This window comes from Bubalus kerabau, chromosome 18, assembly GCF_029407905.1.
Source record: "Bubalus kerabau isolate K-KA32 ecotype Philippines breed swamp buffalo chromosome 18, PCC_UOA_SB_1v2, whole genome shotgun sequence".
NCBI lineage: Eukaryota > Metazoa > Chordata > Mammalia > Artiodactyla > Bovidae > Bubalus > Bubalus kerabau.
The window spans coordinates 19,747,683-19,771,925 of NC_073641.1; the positions used below are offsets into that span (position 1 = coordinate 19,747,683).

The 24,243-nt window shown below is 37.7% G+C and overlaps 1 protein-coding gene across 1 annotated transcript in view; it reads right to left on the reverse strand.

The window, feature by feature from the left end:
* The window catches only part of ZSWIM6 (zinc finger SWIM-type containing 6), a 225,250-nt gene that overhangs the window by 78,778 nt on the left and 122,229 nt on the right, over nucleotides 1-24,243 (reverse strand). The window contains exon 2 of the mRNA XM_055554821.1: nucleotides 8,729-9,085. Coding sequence (XP_055410796.1) covers nucleotides 8,729-9,085 — 357 coding nt within the window. The remainder of the gene's footprint in view (nucleotides 1-8,728; nucleotides 9,086-24,243) is intronic.

Genomic DNA, 24,243 nt, shown 5'->3' on the forward strand with positions numbered 1-24,243 from the left:
CTCCCTTTCCTCTCCTCTCTGGTAACACTTAATTTGTTTTCTATATCTTTATGTCTCCTTCTACTTTGCTGTATACATTTGTTATTATTATATTTTAGATTCCACATATCACTGATATCATAGAGCATTTGTCTTTCGCTAAGCATAATGGCCTCTAGGTCCATCCTTGTTCCTACAAATGGCAAGCTTTCATTATTTTCCTATAACAGAGTAGTATTCCACTTGTATTCATACACCCCTTCTTCTTTATCCAATTATCTACTGATGGACACTTTAAAGTGAAAGTCGCTCAGTTGTGTCTGACTCTTTGCAATCCCACGGACTATGTAGTCTATGGAATTCCCCAGGCCAGAATACTGACGTGGGTAGCCATTCCCCTCTCCAGGGGATCTTTCCAACCCAGGGTTCGAACCTAGGTCTTCTGCATTGCAGGAGGATTCTTTAGCAGCTGAGCCACCAGGGAAGCTGGGTTGTTTCCAAATCTCAGCTATTCTAAATCAACAGTGCTGCTATGAGCACTGGGGTGCATGTACCTTTTCAAATTACTCTTTATTTTTTTTGCTGCATATATATATCCAGGAGTGACTCCATTGTTAAATCTATTTGTAGTTTTTCTTTTTTTTTTTTTTAGGAGCCTCTGTACTGTTTGTAATGTAATGCCTCTAATGTAAAGTGGCTGCACCAGTTTACATTCCCACCAACAGAGTGTAAGTGTTCCCTTTTCTCCACATCCTCTCCAACATTTGTTATTTGTAGACTTTTTAAAAAAATTATTTATTTACTTATGGCTGTACTGGGTCTTTGTTGCTGCACAGGCTTTTCTCTAGCTGCAGTGAGCAGGGGCTACTCTCTAGTTGCGATGTGCAGACTTTTCACTGTGGTGGCTCCTTTTGTTGCAGAGCAGACTCTAGGGCTTGGGCTTCAGTACTTGTGGCATGTAGGCTCAGGAGTTGTGGTTCTCGAGCTCTAGAGCAGTCTCAGCAGTTGTGGCCACAGGCTTAGCTGCTCCACAGCATGTGGGATCTCCCCAGATCAATGATCGAATCCATATCTCCTGCACTGGCAGGCAAACTCCTAACCACTAAGCTAGCAGGGAAGACCTGTTATTTGCAGACTTTTTGATGATGGTCACCCTGATAGGCATGAGGTAATATCTTACTGCTATTTTAATTTGCATTTCTCTAACAATTAGTGGTTTTGAGCATCTTTTCATGTGTCTATTAGCCATCTATATTTCTCTTTTGGAAAAATGTCTATTCAGGTCTTCATCCATTTTTTTGAATGGGTTTTTTTTTTTTTTTTTTGGATATTGAGTTATATGAACTATTTGTATATTTTAGATATTAATCCCATGTCAGTCATATCATTTGCAGGTATTTTCTCCCATTCTATAGGCTTATTGTTTTGCCAATGGTTTCCTTTACTGTGTAAAAGCTTTAAAGTTTAATTAGGTTCTATTTATTTTTGCTTTTTTTTTTTGCCTTAGGAGACAGATGCAAAAAATATTGCTACAATGTACGTCTTAAGTGTTCTGCCTATGTTCTCTTCTAGAAGTTTTATGGTTTCAGGTCTTACATTTAAGTCATTAATCCATTTTGATTTTTTTTTTAATGTTGGAAGAAAATGTTCTAATCTCTGTTTCACATGTAGCTGTCCAGCTTTCCCAGAACCACATGTTGAAGAGACTGCCTTCTCTTCATTTTATATTCTTGCCCGCTTTGTTGTAGATTAATTGACCACAGGTGTGTGAATTTACTTCTGGGCTCTTTATCCTGTTCATTAACCTCTGTGTCGGGTTTCTGTACCAGTACCGTGCTGATTACTGTAGCTTCGTAGCATAGTTTGATGAGTGGGAGGGTGACAGCTCCAGCTTTGTTCTTTTCTCTCAAGATTGCTTTGGTAATTCTCTGTCTTTTGTGGCTGCATATCAATTTTACGCTAAAGCCTCTGACTGTGTGCATCATAACAAACTGTGGAAAATTCTTAAAGAGAAGGGAATATCAGAATATCTTACCTGTCTCCTGGGAAATCTGTATGTGGGTCAAGAAGCAACAGTAAGAATCTTATATTGAACAATTGACTGGTTCAAAATTGAGAAAGGAGTACAACAAGGCTGTTTACTGTCACCCTGTTTATTTAACTTATATGCAGAGCACATCATGTGAAACGTCAGGCTGGATGAGTTACAGGCTAGAATCAAGATTGCCATGAGAAATATCAACCACCTCAGATATGTAGATGATACCACTTTAATGGCAGAAAGTAAAGAGGAACTGAAGAGCCTCTTGATGCGGGTGATAGAGGAAAGTGAAAAAGCTGGCCTAAAACTCAATATTAAAAAAACTAAGATCATTGCATCCAGTCCCATCACTTCTTGGTAAACAGAAGGGGCAAAGGTGGAAGCAGTAACAGATTTCCTCTTGGGCTCTAAGATTACTGTGGATGGTGACTGCAGCCATGGAAGTAGAAGAAAACTGCTTCTTGGCAGGAAAGCTACAACAAACCTAGACAGTGTATTAAAAAGCAAAGACATCACTTTGCCAACAAAGGTCCATATAGTCAAGACCATGGTCTTTCTAATAGTCATGTACGGATGTGAGGGTTGGACCATAAAGAAGGCAGAGCACCAAAGCATTCATGCTTCTGAACTGTGGTGCTGGAGAAGACTCTTGAGAGTCCCTTGGACAGCAAGGAGATCAAACCAGTCAATACTAAAGGAAATCAGTCCTGAATATTCACTGGAAGGACTGATGCTGAAGTTGAAGCTCCAACACTTTGGCCACCTGATGTGAAGAGCCAACTCACTGGAAAAGATCCTGAAGCTGGGAAGGATTGAAGGCAGAAGAAGAGGGCAACAGAGGATGGAATGATTGGAAGGCAGCATTGATTCAATAGACATGAACTTAAGCAAACTCCAGGACATGGTGAGGGACACGGAAGCCTGGCATACTGCAATCCATGGAGTCACACAGAGTCGGACATAACTTGGCAACTCAACAACAACAACAATGAATTTTAGGATTTTCTGTCCTAATTTTGTGGAAAATATCATTGTTATTTGATAGGGCTTATATCAAATCTGTAGGCTGTTTGGGGCAGTATATCCATTTTAACAATATTAATCACTCCAATTCAAGAGCATGAATATCTTTACATTTCTGTGTATCATCTTCATTTTCCTTCATCAATGTTTTATTGTTTTCAGAGTACAGGCCTTTCACCTACTCAGTTAAATTTATTCCTATGTATTTTATTCTTTTCCATTTAATTTTTAATGACATTATTTTTTTAACTTTCTTTTTCTGATATTTCATTATTAGTGTACAGATGTGCAACAGATTTCTGTATATTAACCTGAAGCCTGCAACTTTGTTGAATTCATTTATTAGCTTTTGGGTGGAAATCTTAGGGTTTTCTATGTGAATAGTAACAATTTAACTTCTCTTTCAATTTGAATGGCTTTTACTTCTTTTTTCTGTCCAATTGCTGTGGTGAGATCTTCCAATACTACATTAAATAGAAGTGGTGGGAGTGGAAATCCTTGTCTTATTCCTGAATTTGGAGGAAAGGCTTTAGCTTTTCACCACCGAGTATGATTTTTAACTATGCATGGGTGTGTCATAAATGACCTTTATTACATAATAAAGGACACTGTTACTTAATTTTGAGTGTCCATTACTTCTTAAATACTGTCCTTAGGGAAGCTGCCAAAAGATACAGGTCATAGTTCTAGCCCTGATGGAGCTTACAATCAAGTAAAAATAAGCTACACAACAAACATGGGATGGCTGAATAGATTCGGTTGTTTGGTAATATCTGGGAGAGACTGAATGGATTGATATATATAACGGCTGGGACATGGAAGTATTTGAAGGCTAAATTAAGCAAGACAGGCAGGCATGAATGGAATTTATACTGCTAGTTTTATACAAAACCATGCTGAAACAAAACTAAATGTCTGATGGAAGAACAACACACAAATGCACACTTGGGTATAAGAGGTACATTGGTCCTTCTGTGTGTGTCTGTGTAAAAATACTACCACCAGTCACAGAATCAGGGGTGGAAAAGATCTTACATGTCATGTGTCAACCTTACCTGACATGTAAATAGAACTGACTCAAACAACTGAATTTGAATTGCACAGGTCCACTTGCAGAGGATTTTTTTTCAACAGTATTAATAAATATTAAATACTACACAATCCCCAGTTGAATCCACAGACACAGAACTGCAGATACAGAAGAACTGTGGATACGAGGAACCACGAGTGCAGAGGAACTGCAGGCACCCAGGACTAACTATGTAAGTTACATGTGGATTTTCAACTGCACAGTTGGTTGATGTCTCTAACACCCAAATTGCTCAAAGGTCAGCTGTACACGCCTTCTACATTTGGCTGACTGAGATGGTATCTCTAGACACTCGACAGTGAAATGAGGGATGAATCTAGCCTACTTTGGGAACTGACTCAAGCACTGGGGGTAAAAGGGCCACAGAAATGACATCCTTTCCCTCTGGTCCAAGAAGAGACCAATGCCACAGGTGACACTCCATCTGTCCCTTTTTGTCGTAGTCTGCCTAGTACACACTATCCCATAGGGAAGTCCCCAAAAGGAAGTGCAAAAGAGGAAAAAGTAGAAGAGGAAATATATGCCAGAGAGTCAGAGGACAGCAAGCTGACCTCCAACTCTGTTATCATCCATCCCCCAACAGGTTTCTTTTCTCTTTTTAACTATGACTACTTATGGGTACCCCAACATGACATAAACTCTTATCTTTTCTTTAATATTTTACATATGTAAGTATGACCAAGATTTTTCCAATGCTGCTAGTGAAGATTATGAGCATTTTAAAGATGAGAGAAATGAGTCTTACCCAGGGTCACACAGGTAATATACAGCAGAGATAATAATGTACTCTAGGTCTCCAGATTTCAATGTTCTGTCCAGATACCACAATTCACTAATTTATAATACATTAATAAGAAGCATAAAAGACCAAAAAACAGCTAGGATGAATTAACCAAGACAGCAGGTTAGCATTTAGAAATCAGTAAATTTCTAAGCACTGAGAAAAAACAATAGCTTTTCTGTTTTTGGAGGATATGGAAGCTAGCAAGTTTTATTATAATATAAAACCATGGTAAACAATTTTGCTTATCAACGCAAAATGGCAACTGGCAATCTCCCTGGAGGGCCATTAACATCAATTAACTACCTTACAGCGACTTTTTAGCACACAATAATTGATTTAATCTAATCAAAATTATGTGGAAAATTTTATGAAACCAAAATGAAATGTAAAAAACTGACAAGGACTGAACAATTACAATAACTAAGTCTGTATTTCAAGTACTTTTACTCAATCTGTGATCCTGGATAAGTCACTAACCCATTCTCCTTGGTTTCTTCATCTACAAAGTATTACAATTATAAATTTGCAATATGTAGCTTACAAGGAAATTATCAGGAACAATATGCCTGGAATAGACTTGAAAAAACTTTTAATTCCTTAGCATAAAGTTCTTTAAAAAATATTTCAAAATAGTAAGTAAAGCAACTAATAGAATTTTAAGAAGCTTTAGGACAAGTTCATAAGAAAAAGGAAAAACCTACTGTTAGCAGCATAGTTTGCATTTACTTAAAAATTGTATTATGGCTTTCTTTTAAAAAGGATTTAGATAAGATAAACCTCATTCTCTTTAAGATACCTACTAACAAAATCTAATCTAAATCCTATCCTAACTCTATTTATCTAGTTAGGTAAAAGTGATGCTTTTCCTTACAGAAAAATGAACTCTTCCTAATATTCATGTTCAAGACATTTTTTTTTTCAAAGAAAAAAACATTCTCAAAACCATGAAAATACTGCTTAAAAAATGAGTCAGAGGATGCTTAATGTGCAGATGTCTGGAGGCAGGTGGGACCATGTAGTCAAATAACTGCAAAACATTTAAAAATCCCACCCCCTACTAAGTCATCAATCTAACAGTTAAAATAAGACCCTCCAGGGAGCAGATTTCCCATTTCATCACTTAAGGTCACGGCCTGCTTTCTAACTATCTTCTTTTTTGCCACTTGTCACACTAGAATGGAAAGCAGGAAGGCAGCTTGTGTAATTGGCCCATTTCCAGGCTAGGAGCAAATGTGATGATAAATTAAGTGGAGAAAGCTGGCAGGAGAAACTGCTCAAGTTCACTGCTCTCGTGGAGCTGTTCTCATACAACGGTTATCTGAAAATCACATTCAGTTTAAAGCTAACCTGCATTCTGTCCTTGATATTTCCTTAGTTTTTTTCTTCTAATTTTAGAAAGTCTGAAAGAAATATAATGTCTTGTGAATACTTTCTTACATCCAACCTTAGATTGTTTCATTAATCTCACTATTTTGACGCAGAAATGGATTTTAAAAGCTTTTAGATAAGAAATTTGGGGGTCTGCTATCCTTTAAAACAAGGAAGACAGATGCAGAACAAACAACTGACTTGGTATGGACCTCTGGTTAAACTAAAACTTTGAGAACTAAATGACCAAGTGGATTATATGAATTTTAAAGAAAGGAAAAAAAGGGAGTGCATAAAAGTTTGAAGAAATGGTATATGCTATTCTTCTGCCTTCAGTGAATGTTTTAATAAGAAGCCACAAACAGGCTCCTGAGAAATCTCTGAGATGACTGTTAGCTGGCCTGAATTTTCACACAGTAACACAATGGAGACAGACGGTATGACAGAGCAGAAGCCTACTTAAACTTAAAGAGTCCTTGAGTGCATGTGCTTTTGGTGGATCCAGGGTACTTCTGTGGCAGAGTTGTTTACCATCCTGTTACTCAACACTGGCAGATTCTACCAAGTAAAATGCTTTATACACCTTGTAACAGCTACTTTAATAAAGCTGAGACTGAGACTGATATGCAGAGCTGAGACTGATATGCAGAGCGCTAGAAGAAATATGGTTATATGGATTTTCCACTGACATAAAAGACATATTAAAAGTATCATAAGACACCAGGAGACTTACAAAAGAATGTTCATAGCTTTATTCAAAACAAGGTTCATCAACAGTGAAATGGACAAATAAATCATGGTGTCCTCATACCCAGAATACTTTCTAGAGAGCTACTGTTCCAATAAGGTCACTACTAACCATGTGGCTACTGAACACCTGCAATGTGGCTAGAGTTTGATCTGAGATGTGCTTGTGGTTAAGTGTAAAACAGATTTTCAAAGAATAATGTGAATAAGAAGTGAAATATATAAATATTTTTGTTGAATTTATGAATGTTAGACTAATATGAATATGAACTGCTTTTTCAAGTATATTGAGATAAACATTATTAAAATCAATTTTACTTGTTTCTTTTTAAATATTTTAAATTATACATGTGGTTCACTTCTATTGGTATTTCTAGTGCTGCTTAAGAGCAATGAAAATGAATGAACTAAAAGGTACATGAAACAATGTAAATAAATCTCATAAACATGAGATGATGTTTATGATTATCCAAATCATTCATGATTTTGAATGAAAGAAGTCAGATAGGGGCTTCCCTCATGGCTCAATGGTAAAAAATCTGCCGCCAATGCAGGGAATATGGGTTCGATCCTCTGATCTGGGAAGATCCCACATGCTGCAGAGCAACTAAGCCCGTGCGCCACGACTACTGAGCCCTAGAGGCTGTGTTCCACAAGAGAAGACACTGCAATGAGAAGCCTGCATGCAGCAATGAAGACCCAGCACAGCCAAAAATTAATAAATAAATAAAATTCAAAAAAAAAAATACGTCAGATACCTAAAGTTTAAAATCAGGTAAGACTAAACCAGTGTTTAGTGATGTTAACATTAAAACACAAAGCACCAAGGAAGTGATTACCATAAAAACATCAGGCAATGGTTACCATGAGGAACAGAAAGTAGCTGGTGACTCAAAGTAAGGGGGCACACATGGAACCCTCTCAAGTACCAAATGTGATCTATTTTGTGGCCTGGGTGTTGGTTCACTTTGTTAATATGCACATATATATTTTATGCACTTTTCTGTGTTACGTCTCACAATTTTAAAAAGTTTTTAGGAAGTGAGCTCAAATTGCTTTCCTTAAACATTTACACTTTCTATGTCAAGGATTGAGTGAACTGGTCTCATATCTCAACTATATGTAGACAGCTGATACACATGCTAACAAATAAGTGAGATAAGTTCTGTGTATAAAAGACTTAAAAGAAACTTTTTGAGATTTCTTATACACAATAATAGTCATATCCTAAACTCTGTCTAAACAAATTTTAGTAGTTTTCTAAAAATAAATTATTTCTTAACATGCAGTATCATATTAGAAACTTAATGCCTTGGAAAATACACTTTTAAGAAAATGAAAAAAATTCTGCATACATGTAAGTCAGTTTACTGACAACAGCTGACAAGGGTGAATTTGTGTTTACCATAGCCAATATCTAGTATTTGATAAAACTGTATTAATATAAAACATAAATGTTTAAGAGCCAAGCTTTAACAAATGAGAGATCTTTCTGAGCATAAAAGGCTTGGTATCTCAAGAATGAACACTTCAGAAGAAATGTTTTAAGATGCAAAACTGAATTTAAATCCTCAGCTACCTAAGGGCAATGCTGATGATCTAATTCATATTTAATTTACTTTTATATAGAAGAATTAAACTTATAAATGAACAATAATCCCAAGAAGCAAGCTACAGAATGGCTGTCTATACTCACCATGTACTTGGTTGATTTCAGAATTCTGGGAAAGAATTTCATCTGCTAATTTTTGAGCAGTTGGCAAAACTTCTGTGTGGTGCACTGTGATCAAATACTGTACAAACTTTTGTAGTTGGTCTCTATTCATTTGAAAGAGAGTCTCTGAAATGGGAAGATGCAATTTGACCTGATCTGGCTTGCGGATGCGGTATAAAGACAGTGCCACAACATGCGCACAATAAAATATGTCCTTGTTTCCACAGCTGCAGGTCACTGAGGTAATCTTGCAACGATCAAAGCTGATGGCCACGTTGCAAACAGTTTCTGGCTCCGATTGTATTGCAGGTTCTGTCACTGTGCCACTCAAGTGGAAACCTATATGAAAGAAAGGGAGGAGAGAGTTCAGCTTCTGCATTCAGATGCTACAAAATATTTTAATTCTTTGAAATGTGTAGTACTTGACAGCAGTAAGAAAAACATATGACAGCTTTTATTTTAAAGTAAAGACATTCAGGTCACTCAAACCTCCCTCCCCCAGCATCTTACAAGTTTAAAAAAAAAAAAAAAGCTATTTAACAGACATGCTCAAGTATTTTACCCAGCCATATGAAAACACTTACTGCAGTACACCACCATCACACCTATATATATGTATATACATATACCACATCAAAACTATACCTAGATCACAGCTTCAACAAGCCATCATTACACTATTTTAAATCTGTGGTATAGTGGCTCAGACGGTGAAGAATCTGCGTGCAATGCAGGAGATCCCGGTTCAATCCCTTAGTTGGGAAGAGCCTCTGAAGAAGGGGATGGCTACCCACTCCAATAGTTTTGCCTGGGAAATCCCATGGACAGAGGAGCCTGGAGGGCTACAGTCCATGGGGTTGTAAAGAGTCAGCCACGACTAAGTGACTAACACTTTCACTTTCCTACTTGACCAAAATCAAGTAGTTTTCTCCCTCACCATCCCACCTTTTTTAAACAATTTTTTAAAATAGAGTAGGTCATTTCAGCTTTCTTCTCAACAAACTCCTCCCCTTCCTTCTACCTTTATTCTAGGCAGCCCCAGTATAGCAGTGTCTCTGGGGAACGGCAAAGCACACCAAAACCTGAAGCCAACACCATCGCTGAAGTAGCTCACAATGATGATTTTCTTTTCTATCACAGAGCAAGTGAAGGTGAAAGTCGTTCAGTTGTGTCCAACTCTTTGTGACCCCATGAACTATAGAGCCCATGGAATTCTCCAGCCAAGAATACCAGAGTGGGTAGCCTTTCCCTTCTCCAGGAGATCTTCCCAATCCAGGGATCGAACCCAGGTCTCCTGCATTGCAGGCAGATCCTTTACCAACTGAGCCATCAGGAAAGCTCATCACACAGAGTAAAGCTGGTACAAACATGCTCATTTGCACATATGGGTGCACAAAATCACAAAGCAGCAAGGGACCCAGGCTGTATAGCTTCAACTTAGAACCACAAAGGAATTCTCTACAACCTCATGACCAACAGCTTCAGAGCACTGATTCGAAGGATCCAGCAATGAGACACTCAAGCCACACGAGCAGCAATTCCTCATGGATAGCTTTAGCTACAGCTCACAGCCAACTGAAAACTGTCTCCTGCTGCCACTGGCCGCAGTCAGTCAGTCCTGTCCTGTCTGGTTAGGGCATAAACTGCCCTCACTCCTTTCCCCTAAATATGGGGAGCTATCCTGAATTCTTTTTGGCACACCATTCAGTTCCATCTACCCTCTCTGAAAGTCACGATAAACTTTAAGGGGAATCCCTTTAGAAACACAGGCCACACATTTACCTCAGGATTAAGTACTTGACAGAAACCTGAATGTTACAAATGTAATGAAGCTCCTCTCAGCCTTCCACTATCTATGCTACTTGAATTAAACTTATCTAGCAGGCCACTATTTCTTCATTCTCTCCCAGTGGGAAGTCTGGGAGGGGGGCTGCATTTGGAGCTGCAGAGATGTGACAGGGCAATGACAGTCAGATGATACCTAGAGTGTACATGTGGGGCATCTGAACCCTACTTATCACCTTCAAGGGAGGGCTTCCTTTAGGCCAGGAAGTTGGGAAAAACATTATTCAACTTACAAGAAATCTTTCAGAGTAGTATAACTTCACCTTGATAATTCATATTCAGCAACAAAGTGGAGAGAGAAAAGTGCTGTAATTTTTTTTAACCAAATTATCAATTTAAAAGGTGTATTTCCAAAAATCAAATCACTATCATTGCTTTGTAATAAGGAAATCTGATAACTGTAATATGGTAATCTTTGGTTTTCTTCCCACAAAGCTCATCCCTGTTTCCAAATGGATATTCCAGTTTCCTGTTATAACTCTTTTGGTCAAGAAGTTTTTGTGGGGGCTTCCCTGGTGGCTCAGTGGTAAAGAATCCGCCTGCCAATGTGGGAGACACAGGTTTGATCCCTGATCTGGGAAAATTCCACATACCTCGAAGAAAGCCTGAGAGCCACAACTACTGAGCCCATGCTCTAGAGCCTGGGAGCCATAACTACTGAGCCCACGTGCCTAGTCTGTGCTCCGCAAAGAGAAGCCATCACAACGAGAAGCCTGGGCACCATAATGGAAGAGTAACCCCCACTCGCCGCAACCAGAGAAAGCCCGCGCAAAACAAAGGCCCTGCACAGGCAAAAAAAGATTTAAGGTTTTTTTTGAAAACCACAAAGTAAAGCTACAGAGCATATGTGATCATATTTTTAAAAAATTTTAATGCATTTTCCCATGAGAAAAAATAATCACACAAAAAAGTAAACACTGAGGAAAATTTCAGAAATAATAATAAGAGCAGTCTTGCCTTTTTATGTATCAGTGCACTAAGAACTTAACAATAATTAGAAGATCATGCATGGCACAGGCATAGATTAAGAAAAAATAGAAAAAAAAACCCCAAAACAACGGATTATAAGAAAGTCTAGAAAGTTTCCAAGTATATTCTGTATATCTAGTGCAAAGGATCTCTGTTTTCCACCTATCACATATATATGTGTACAAAAGAAACTAGTTGTCATTACAGAAAGATAGTTTTCATAAACTAACCATTTATAAAGTCAATCTCTCTCAGTTTGCTACTGCTGCTGCTAAGTTGCTTCAGTCATGTCCGACTCTGTGCAACCCCATAGACAGCAGCCCACCAGGCTCCCCGTCCCTGGGATTCTCCAGGCAAGAACAATGGAGTAGGTTGCCAGTTCCTTCTCCAATGCAGGAAAAGTGAAAAGTGAAAGTGAAGTCGCTCAGTCGTGTCCGACTCTTAGGGACCCCATGGACTGCAGCCCAACAGGCTCCTCCGTCCATGGGATTTTCCAGGCAAGAGTACTGGAGCGGGGTGCCACTGCCTTCTCCGTTCTCTCAGTTTAACACTCCTTTATTTCTCCTTATCCACCAAGTCAGCACTTTAGTCCCTCTGCAAAAGTGATACTGAAGAACTTCTCCTACCACAGGCAAAGCCAAGACAACTGAGGATCCAAACGAGTTATACTAGTTAGTATTTAAACAGTCTGAAAGGCTATAGTTTGACAGGTGCTTCAGAACAGATTAATTTAACTATCAAAGGCCCTTAGCAAAACTGATGAAGCTCTCAAATAGTTTTGCAAAACCAACTTTTCTGTACTCATGTAGCTGTATAAGTCAGAGGTACAGCGAACCCTGATACAATTATGCTAGGAGAAAAACCCCACGTATTATCCAATTTCATTATGTCAAATATTTACTACTCTCATAAAATATTTTAAAAAGCAAACTATAAAATATTGCAACCTCCAAAACAATTCAAGAGGTGTGTGAGGACACAAACAAACACATTCATGTCTTATAAAGTACACTTCATTAATGTAGTATCATCAGGATTGAGGTGCTTCATGAATGTTCACTTTCTAAGTAATTCTAGATTATCTTTCAAGTATCCAAACTCCTTTTCAAAATTCTAACCATTTTTTTTAAGTATTTCTACATGGTACAGGTTTTACCTCGCCACCCCAGTCAGCTGACCATTTGGGGTGTTACCACGTGAAAGGGACAGCACTCCCTGGACAGACAACTGCAGGTGGCAGGACTTTTAAGTGAGCTCTCATTTTTTTCTCTACTATCAGCTATCACAATGACTCCTCTCTCCTACAGCTATTCTCTTTCATAGAAAATTCATTCCCCTCAGGTCAGCTGCACCTCTAATTTGACTCGCTTTGTGGCAATTATTTAATGCTCAGAGGCCTATTTGGGGTTTCCCCTCCTCACTTTGAGGCTGGGATGGATACACGAAAATTACACAGGGGACAGTAGGTATAATACTGAGCCAATATGTAGGAGGTTCCATCAAGCCTTACTTCAGGGTTGTGCAGTCATGTATTCTGGCCTCGCCTATTTGAGAAAACTTGGGAATTCTACCAACTCACTTTCTCCAAGTGCTAAATCATACCAGAGCTCCCACAGGAGAAGCAAGGAGAATATTCCTCCCTCAGAGATTCTTAGAGATGTCCCTTAAGACATTCTCCCCCACCCTCTCCACCGCACCCCACAGTGGTCTTATATGTTAGGTACTGGGTAACTTGAAACAAAGCAATGTTCTTGAGAACGGATTTTGCCTTTCTGGAATTCTGACAATCCCAGATAACAAGCTGCCTCAAGACTGTAGATGCGAAAATCTCCTACTGGGATAGTCAGCTGTTCTATATGCCAGAACTGAGGATACAAAAGGGGGTAATCCTGTGCTCTATGGTAAACCATGGATAATTAACTTTTATTTTCAAATAACTATAACTGAAGAAATTATGCAAATCTTTTTTAATAAATATATTTGACTTTATAAAATATAATCTGTCAAAGACAGCTAATCCCATTAACAGCAAACCTCACAGGCAGTCAAACTGTCTGGTCATCATGCCACCACAGAGCCCAATCTAACTTTAGTATTCACATCCTCAATCTGCAGGAACTAAACCAAAGCACAGTGCTGTGTGTGCGTGCGCTAAGTTGCTTCAGTCGTATCTGACTCTTTGTGACCCCAAGGACTGTAGCCCACCAAGCTCTTCTGTCCGTGGGAGTCTCCAGGCAAGAATATTGGAGTGGGTTGTGATGGCCTCCTTCAGGGAATCTTCCCAACCCAGGGATCGAACCTACATGTCTTATGTCTCCTGCATTGGCAGGTGGGTTCTTTACGACTAGCTCTACCTGGGAATACTACAGTGATGTACAGGCCTTGGTAAACCAACACTAATTTGGATCAGGTTCTGTCCACTTAAAAGCTGTGTGATCTGAGCATGCTGTTTAACCTTTCTGAGACTTGTCTATTTTGAACAAAATGTGGCTAGAAATACCTCCTAGGGTTGTTTGGGGGATTAAAATGAAATAACATATGTAAAGCACCTGGCACACAGTAAAAGTGCTCATTAAATTTTATTTCCCTTTCCTTCTCTTCCCAGCTGGAGAAAAAAAGGAGAGGCGTACTGGATACATTCCCTTCATCCATAACACTTTTTTCCCTCCACAGCTACTGGAATCTTTGGGGAAGGTGGAGTCTCACTCTTGAAGTAATTTGGAAAATAAGCATGAAAGAGTCTTACTTTCATACACAGAGAACTAGAGAATTTTAGGGGAGAGACGTCTTTCAAGTAACCATAGATAGATACTTCAAAAATATTATAATGCAATGATTCTTAAAACACAGTCCAGGGATACCCACAAGTACCCGAGAGGCTTTCAGGGGAGTCCACAACACCAAAACTTCTTCATTTTTGCATATGACCTTACTGTAGGTCAATGGTTTATATGACAACATAAAAATCCTTAAGGGGCAAATTCCTCACATATGAACACACAAACTGTCTGCATTAATTTCACGTTAATGAGCATTAACATTTCTAGAAAGTAAATACTAAATTCTTCATTGATACTCTAAAAATATCTTTCCCTGAAAGCTGATTTTCTGTATTTAAGTCAATATTTTAGTTGCATTTTAAAAGGGACAAGGAGAGGCCTCTGATATCACAGACTGGAGAGACAACTGGTTTAAAATACAAAAATAATTTCTAAAGGTTGGCCATTTTGTGCATATATGTGTATGCTCTTGGTTAACTGAAAAATGGTTACAGACTGAAAGCATTAGAAAATATGTAAGCTAAAATAAACTGGTAGACATGAAATAAATATATACTAAAAACTGCTGCTTTCAGGGCACATTCTTTTCAGAAAAATATGCACTCTGTGCATAAGGTGCTCAAGTAACAAATTCTTTGTTGAAAAAGAATTTAACAGAAGCACTGGTGTAGTACTTACACAAATACATCTTTCACCCTTTTCCTAAATAAAAAGAACCCCCGGGGAAATTAAAGGCAGAAACCAAAGCAAGTTAATGTTATGGCTGAAAGGATGGCAAGGGTTGTACGAGGTTTCTTGTAAGTTTTTAAAGCTAAATCTAAAAATGCAAGTGTTAACATTTAACACTCCCATAACAAAGTATTCATTGGTTAACTAAAACCCAGTGCATTGGCTAAATGTATAGTAAATAATACCTGATTATGTGTCCCTAGTAAAATATATGAGTTAATCACTGCCCCCACAAAACCCAATTTTTACTTTCCTAACTCCGAGAACTACTGCACACAATCCAACATGCCATGCTGCAGTTATCAATTTTATCAATTCACATGAAGCATAATTTCCAGATCACAATATAGACACATTAAGGGCCCAAAACCAACTTGTCTAAAATATGATATCCTTTCTTAACTACATAATTTTCTCAAAGGGAAATCCTAAATTAAAGAGACTGCATCCTGTGAGCTGGCTAATTAAATCCTCTAGCCTTAATTTCTAATACTAAAGCTTAAACAGCTTATGGAAAGACATTAGGAGATTTTGCCGGCAATTGCTAATGAAGTGATTTCCGTCTTTCAGAAAAAAAAAATATTTTTTAAAGGAAAAGCTTTATTTTGAAGTCCATCTTAAAAATGCCTATTTGGAATAGAATCGCTCCTACACTTCATTAATATTTGAGAAAGACAATGGCAAATTAATGCAAAGACCAGACTGTAAACCACAGCACACCATATAAACAACATAAAAATTTACGGAGCATGCACTAGATGGGCCCAATCAAGAGTTCCCAGAGGCATTCTGCTCAATATTGGTTTTGTTTTCTCGTTAACGTAGAGTCTTGCAACACTTCATACAAGGATCCATATGATCAGAAAAACTGTATTAGATATGAATGGCATTACACAGTTATTTAATATTTTTCCTGAAAAAAAGACACTTATCCACTAATTTAGCCATCTGTCATGAGCACTCCATGTCACCCCCAAACTTGAAGTACACAAAGGCCCCACATTACCATCAAGTGATAATTCTGTATTTTAACATGCATACTTGAGGGAACCAACCACTGCCCAGCCCCACATTTTGGGTGGGCAACCAGGGGAGGGGGGGTGATAAATGAATTAGGTAGAATGTGAGTTATATGTACAACTATAAAGCTACAAAGTACTTAGGAATTTAAATCATCTGCCCCAAGTTTTAAATTCTACTTTCTCTAATGCCTGTCTTCTCTAATACAAGCAAAGCAGCTCCAGACTTGCAGCTTTCTTCAAGACCAGATCATCCAGGCCCCATCAGTACAGCCGCCAATGCTGCCCCTACAACTCAGTGCCCCCCCGCCTCTTCCTCCTCCTCCCGTGGCCTCTCACCTGGGTCCCCCACCTCTAAAGTGCACATTAAGTTTGTAGAGTCCTTTGGTGTTCAAACACCTACTCCAAGCACTTTTACACAATTTTGTCTTACTTCCCCCTAAAGGGGGAAAGGGACAGAAGATCGTTTTACCTGTTTCCTGTTGTATTTTACAGCAAAACAACCTTTAGAAATGCTTGGCTACTTGGTTTAGGAGCTGAGGTGAAGTACAAACTCTGGAAATGAACTGTTTAACAGAGCCAAGAGTAAGGGGAAAAGTGTGCTCAGGCCCCAGAAGGGAGAATGCAGGCCTCTGTAGTCAATTCCTCTACCCACAACCTAGAACTCTGGCTTCACCCTTCGACTTTAAATTAAAGCTTGTTTCTAAGAGTTCACCTCTCTCTCCTATTGAATTAAGCCGGAAGCAGAGTGACGTCATGTGAGGCAGCAGAGTTCTGCAGCACCCTTGTCACAGAGGACTGTCCTGGACAAAACACTCAAGAAGCATCTCTTAGATGAAAGAAAGCACAAACTCTTACACTCTTGGTAGATGCAACATATTGTCTGGTGGGTCTCAAACTGGCATGTGCGTCAGAGTCACCTACAAGACTTGTTATAACACAGATGCTGGGCCCCACCCATCATCCCAGGTGGTGCTGAAGCTGTTCATCCAGGGATCGCTGACCTAAGATGATTACAGTTCAGCCTAAACTAAACAAGACTTTCTTAGTAAAAATATATTTAAGTAAACACAGTAAACAGAATAGTAAGTAATATATAATTTGTGATTTAAAAATGTATACAATCTCTAGCCTATCATGTAACCTAAATGTTTCCAATTCCAACTGTGATTTTTAAACTGGCCTGAGCATTACCAAAATAAATAAATAAATGAAAAAAAAAATTTGTTTTAATGTATCAGTATCATAATTGTTAACATTTACAGTTACATCATCCTGTTTGAAGTAAAACCTTCATTAAAAATCTAAATAAAAATATAAAAATTTTAAAATGGTCAATCAGAAAGTATTTACTTTTACAAAGAGATTGTTTTACAATGTCCTATGGGATTCCTCATAATTGAAGGGTCTTTGTGTATTCAAAACAATCCAATTAAGGGGAAAAAAATTTTTGGCTATTTAAGTAACACATTTTTTGCCTAAGGCAAAATGTACCCTGTGTGAGAAAGCCAGAGGCAACAGAATATGCAGGGTAACACAGGAAGAATTTTAGGGTTAGACCTTTCTAAAATAAGATGTTCTATTAAATAACCTTAGGCAAGTAACAGTCTTGATTTTCTCGTCTATGTTACTGCTTAGTTGCTTAGTCATGTCTGACTCCACAACCCCATGGACTGTAGCCCACCAAGCTCCTCTCTTCCATGGTATTTCCCAGGCAAGAATAATGAAGTAGGTTGTCATTTCCTCCTCCAGGGGATCTTCTCGACCCAGGGATCAAACCCATGTCTCCTGCACTGCAGGTGAATTCTTTACCCCTGAGCCACCAGGGAAGCCCTTTCTCACCTTTAAAAAGGGATTCATGATATCTATCTTGCAGGACTGCTGACAATGTGTATAAACTACCACAAGGATTTTTTCTACAGAATGCCTATTATCATTATTGTAATAGAAATGTCACATGCTCATGCATGCACCTGCTGTTGGAAATGTCAAGCTCTCAAGAGCATGCTAGCATTTCTATTACAATAATGGACAAGGGTTTGCTGTTGCTGCAGTAATTCTACTCATACATTCATACTTCCAAATTAATAGAACTGCTATGACTTCTAAAAATTTCTTGCTATTTTATATAACGCAGTCTTAAAATGTGATTTGACGCCAAACGGAAGAAAAAAGCAGGGGACTGAAAAGACTTAATTTTGTCTCAAATAACTTCCAGTTACCCTAAGTAACAGTAATGTTTCTCTCCTCACTTCGACGAGCTCTCTACTAAAACATTTTTTTTTATCCCTAATATTTACCTTCCATGTCAAGGTAAGTAAATTATTTTTACAGCTCAAGTTCATCTTTTCACTTAGCTGGAGACTAAAAACTGGATGCAATAATAAGCAACTTGCAGTTCTTGTTGTGGAAGAAAAAGGGACCACAGCACAGCTTTTGGTCTTGGTAATTTATGGCCTGACAAGCAAAGTGAAGTCAGAGCTCCTGCTCTCCACAAAGAATCCCAAGGAATACTACTAGCCGTATCCGGGCGGTAAGTATTGTTATCTTCCTGTCCAGAGAGATTCAGCTGAAAAAAATCCTCTGTTCCATGTGTATGTCTTTAATAACAGTAAAACATATCCACACAACTATATATAAAATAGGGCTTCCTTGGTGGCTCAGATGGCAAAGAATCTGCTTGCAATGCAGGAGACCTGGGTTGGGAAGATCCTCTGGAGAAGGGAATGGCTACCCAATCCAGTATTCTTGCCTGGAGAATTCCATGAACAGAGGGCTGTCCCTGGAAGGCTACAACCATTGGGGTTGCAAAGAGTCAGAGAGAACTGAGTGACTAGGCCTGTGTGCACTCACACACACCCACAGCCAACAAGGACCTACTATATAGCACAGGGAACTACATAGTTTGTAACAACCTATAAGGGAAAGAATCTGAAAAAGAACCGATATATATATATGTGTGTGTATATATATTCCTGAATCACTATGTTGTATACCTGAAACTAACACAATATTGTAAATCAACTACACTTCAATAAAAAATTATTACCAAAAAATATAAACAAACAAACATGTCTTTAATAAGGAAAAAAGAGAATGGCAAGGTAGATGTACTAATAGAGATACATTTTTTTCTTAAATACACAGTGATAAACGAGAAGCAGAGAGACTTTGGTTCAAAATGTGGGTGAAACATTAATATTAAGACATTTCCACCCATGCCTCAGAGCAGTGTGATTACAGATGATTTTTTTATTTAACTTGTTTTTGTTGACGTAGAGATAGTGTTTTTCTAAGATTTCTACAACAAAAACAAATTACTTATAAGAAAAAAAAATTTTAGCTAAAAAAGCTAAAATTGGAAAAGTGCTCAAAGTTCTCTTGAGTAAAGAATCTGCTACATAAATGATGTCCAGCACACATTCTGGGAGCCTGGCAATGACCACATACAAAGTTCAAACACTGAGGGTCATTAATGCCATCAGAGCAGCTTTGCCTCCTGACTGGCCCAGCCTACTTTCATAACAGGACACTCCCAGGCTCTCCTTAACCGGTGGATGCTTGGCTCCCTTTCAGGTCAGCCCCACTTCAGAGATGGATTATGCACTCAAATAAGACAAGGAGAAAGAGGCTGGGCTTCTGGTTCTACTTTCAGCCATTATCCAGTGTTAGCCTCATGCGCAAGTTACTTACTAACATCTACTTCTTGTCCCCTCTTCTTTCCTCATGTATTAAATAAAGGAAATAGATTACATTAGATGATTTTTAAAAACTGTGTATAGGTAGGCAGCAGTAATGGAGAGCTACCCAAGACAAGAGGAAGGATGGTAGTTACCAAAGTCATTCACACAAGACCTCTGACCTGCCTTGACTGCTATAGAATTGAAGCAGTGGTCACCTCAAAGGACTTGGAAGCTATGGCTCAGGGAAGGGGAGAGAAAAACGATAGACACTGTTATAGGTGCAGTCACAGACATGTCATTGGCATGTGGGGAGAATTTTTTTAAAGTTCTGAAATTCAATATAAAAGTAAATATTTAATTTTTATCTACATAATCTTCAGCCATCTGTCTATAACTGAGATGCTTACATATTTTCTGTTGTTTTTTTAACATCTGAATCTAAACCTATCTTTATAGTCTCAGACTGCATACATATAGGTGAAGTTTTGTATAAATTACCAAAAAATATAAAACATAAAAGAAAGCTCATTAAAAATGAAAATGAAAAGACTGGATCATATTATCGGGTCTGCCTTCACCACCTAAATATTAGCATTCTTTCCTTTAATATCCATTAAATATTATGAGATATTAAACATTATGAACAACCACTTTCATAATCTTTTAACTTGGTAATAGGTAATATACAAGTCTCTATGGGAAGCATCCATGAATAACACAAGGATTTCAGTTCTGAGGAGTCACTGGGTTACTGGGCAACTAATAGCTAAGAAGTCATATCAGAGGTGGGTTCCAGAAAGAGAACCAGTACAAACCTTTATTTCCCAAATTGTGTTCTATGCATTATATAAGTCTGGATTAAGTTGCATCCAGGGCCACCCATCTGGAAGTTCCAGATACATATCAGAATGGTAACAGCTCTAAGAACTCGTATAATAAATAGACTTCTGTGGAACTTTATTTACTAAAACTTTGAAGAATAAAGGTAATAAAAAGTCTAGAATAGCTATAGGAAATGAAAAAGAAAACATACTGTTCAAGATAAGCAGTAGGGTTGGTAAACAGAATGAAAAGCTTAACTGAGAGTTTAGAAATCATTAAGCAGAATGGATAAATTGATTAAGCTTGTTGGAACTTCTCTCCAGGAGTTTAAGCCCACCTGGACATGTGTGACTTAAAAGCTGGAGATGTCTCATCATCAATATCCCCCATCTAACATTAAATAACCAATCATTCATTGCGAAATATATATTTGATAATCCAGAGTGCCATACATTCTTTACCCACAATAGTCAGGTAAAGTACTTACAATATTTTATCTTCAAATACTGAAAATATGAATGGCAAAGCTCACATATCTCTTTAACAGAGGACTTGAGAGTGTCTAACATGCAAATCTTGCATTAGAGTTTATTTAACAGTACAAACAGAAAAACAGTACATGATATCCTATGAAAGAAGGACTGCTAAGATTCTGGTAATACTTGTAAAGTACCTAAGACAGTGCCTGGCATGTGACACATGCTCAATATTTACTGAGTGAATAAATGAATGAATGAATGAAAAAGTAAAAAATTTATGGAGTAGAGAGGTTAAATAGAATCTGAATACTCTACCAAACTGCTCTAGCATGAATTTGAAGCTACAAGATAGAAAAGTTTGAAAACAAATGATCTACATACCTGACCCAGGAAGCATATGTTTAAGAGAGCTTCCCAGGTGGTGTTAGTAGTAAAAAAATCCACCTGCCAATGCAGGAGACCCAAGAGACATGGGTTAAATCTCTGAGTGGAGATCCCCTAGAGAAGAAAATGGCTACCCACTCCAGTATTTCTGCCTGGAAAACTGCATGGACAGAGGAGCCTGATGGGCTACAGTTCATGGAGTTGCAAAGAGTTGGATACAACTGAGCGCGCGCGCGCACACACACACGCACACACACACACACACACACACACACACACACGTTTAAGTAGTATTAATTAAATTTTTATTGTAGGTAACAACGTTAAGTGTGATATTTTTCAAAATCTCACAAAAGTACCACTAATAATAGGTAAGTATATTTTATACACACACACATACAGAATTACATACACTACCTTAAGTGGCAATTTGTTTCATTTCTTCAGAAAGCAAAGCAATATAAATGAACAGACTTATTCTATTTTAGCTTAGGAGAGCACTTCTATTAGATGTAGTGATGTTAACATTACAGAAAGAATCAGAAAAATGCAGGTATTGGTCTATGACTCTAACCAAAATTTTCCTTTCAATATCAAGTAATTATTAAAGCTGTTTATGAACAATGATGATCTGATGTTACCAAACTTAAGGATTTAAAAAAATATTTTGAATAAAATAGACAACTCCTATACCAATTTTGAGGCTATTGTTTATTTTAAACTAGAAATATAAACCCAAATGACTTCAAATATGGAAAAAATGCTAATTAAGTAGCAATTACATATACAGTGGCTTAGCGTGTGTTGCAGAATAATGTGGCCAAGGATTGTCAATAGGATGAGAACTGACCTGGGAGAGAGACTTGTGTTTTAATCCTAGCTCTGCTACTAATTAACTGTTTGACCTTCAGCCTTGGGCTTCATTTTCATATCTGCAAAAGGAGGCTAAAGGACTAATCAGTACTCCCTTACCTTCTTTTTTTCTTTTTTTTAAGAGGGGGTAAGTAGGCATAGATCCCCTGATGACCCGAAAAAAAAAGACAATAAAAGCTCCCCCCAAATACTCACAAAATTATGCAGAATATTTCACAGTTCAGCATCTGTTATCTATTCACTTATTTAGATTAAGGGCATCCTTGTAGATCCCTCCACACTTGAAAACTTCAGATTCTAAACAAGTCAAAAGCAAGCAAAATATATATACTCACATTCAAATAAATGATGAAACCTAGAGTATTTTTTTCCTTCTGCTTATAATGAACTTTCAAGGGCTTTTCAGAAAAGAATACTTAATGTTTTAGGGGTCTTCCCTGGTGGTCCAGTGGTTAAGATTCCACACTTTCAATGTAGGGGGTGCAGGTTTAATCCCTGGTCAGGGAACTAAGATCCCACATGCTGTGCAGCATGGGGGAAAAAAAAAATTAAAGTTTTTAAAAGGTATATTCACTTTACTTCTAAGATGCTTAAAGGCACCTGCAATGCCTATGCAAGTACTCACCTATTTGGTGGCAACATACTTATCTAAGTTCAAGAGACTTTATTATATTATCCATTCTTAGAAACAGAGGACTTAAAGCCCACAGAATAACAAGCATGAAATGATAAAACAAGGATAATTCGACAACAAGTTTATAATGGCCATTAAAGGAAAATGGAATGATGATAAATAACTGGCATCATGTTGATGAGTCAATGACTGATTACTATATTTCATCATAAAGCATATATATTAAACACAGATAAAAATATAATAATTCAGTGACATATAAGACCAGTCAAAAGATATATAGTCAACTTCTTTAATCAATCAAAATCATTATGTTTATAAAAAGCTATTTTAGTTGCCTAAAACATAAAATATTACAGTCAAGGAAAATTTCACAGTTTAAAGCAAAAACAAAACACCTGAGAAACCAACTATGTGGCTAGTTTTCAGGCTTTGGAATTTTGAAGAAAAAAGCATATGGCCACACATAGTAAATCCAGTACATTAGCTTAACAAACATTTCATATTGTTCATACTAATTTCTCTGGCTGTGAAATTGAACCCTGCTACCTGAAAATGTAATAAATTTGCCTATTCTCTTTTACTTAGAAGGATAGTCAAGAAATTGGAAATGGCCTCATTTCTAACAGAAAGTTGTTTCCCTGCTTCAGAAACCTATAAATGTTAGGACTATAAAATACAGTAGAGAGAGAAGAAAAGACGAGATGAGGGACAGCTACCACGATACCTTTTACCTGGTCTAACTGGTCCTTCTCTTTCATTTCTCGCCCTCCCTCTGCTCCTTCAAATTCCTTCCACACTTTCCACCTTGATTAAACACATTTGTGTTAATACCTTGCCTCACTTTTTCTTATTTTTCACTCCTCTATCAAAATTACCTTTAAATACATATGCACAGCAGGAGAGAAAGACAAAGGAAATCTTTTTCTGTGGCAGCTATATTCTCCAGGAACTCCAAACTCTACCCTGACCATTTATTAACTAACTACCGGGGACATCTCAGCTATTCTGAGCCAAGAATAAAGTTTCTTCTTTTGGGGACAACTTAACAGGTCTACTAAAAACACATGTTTAAGTTTATAAGTTTAAAAAAAAAATACCAAAGTTCAACATTTTATTAAACAAGAGGGTAAAAACATCTCAAGCCAAAGAAATAACAGCCTTAAAATAATTTCTAAAAAAGCTAAGGAATTCTACTTCATTCTCTCTGATGATTCTTCCTCAAACATTTGGGTTTTGTTTTTTCCTAAATAAATACAGGAAAATTATTGTTACACATT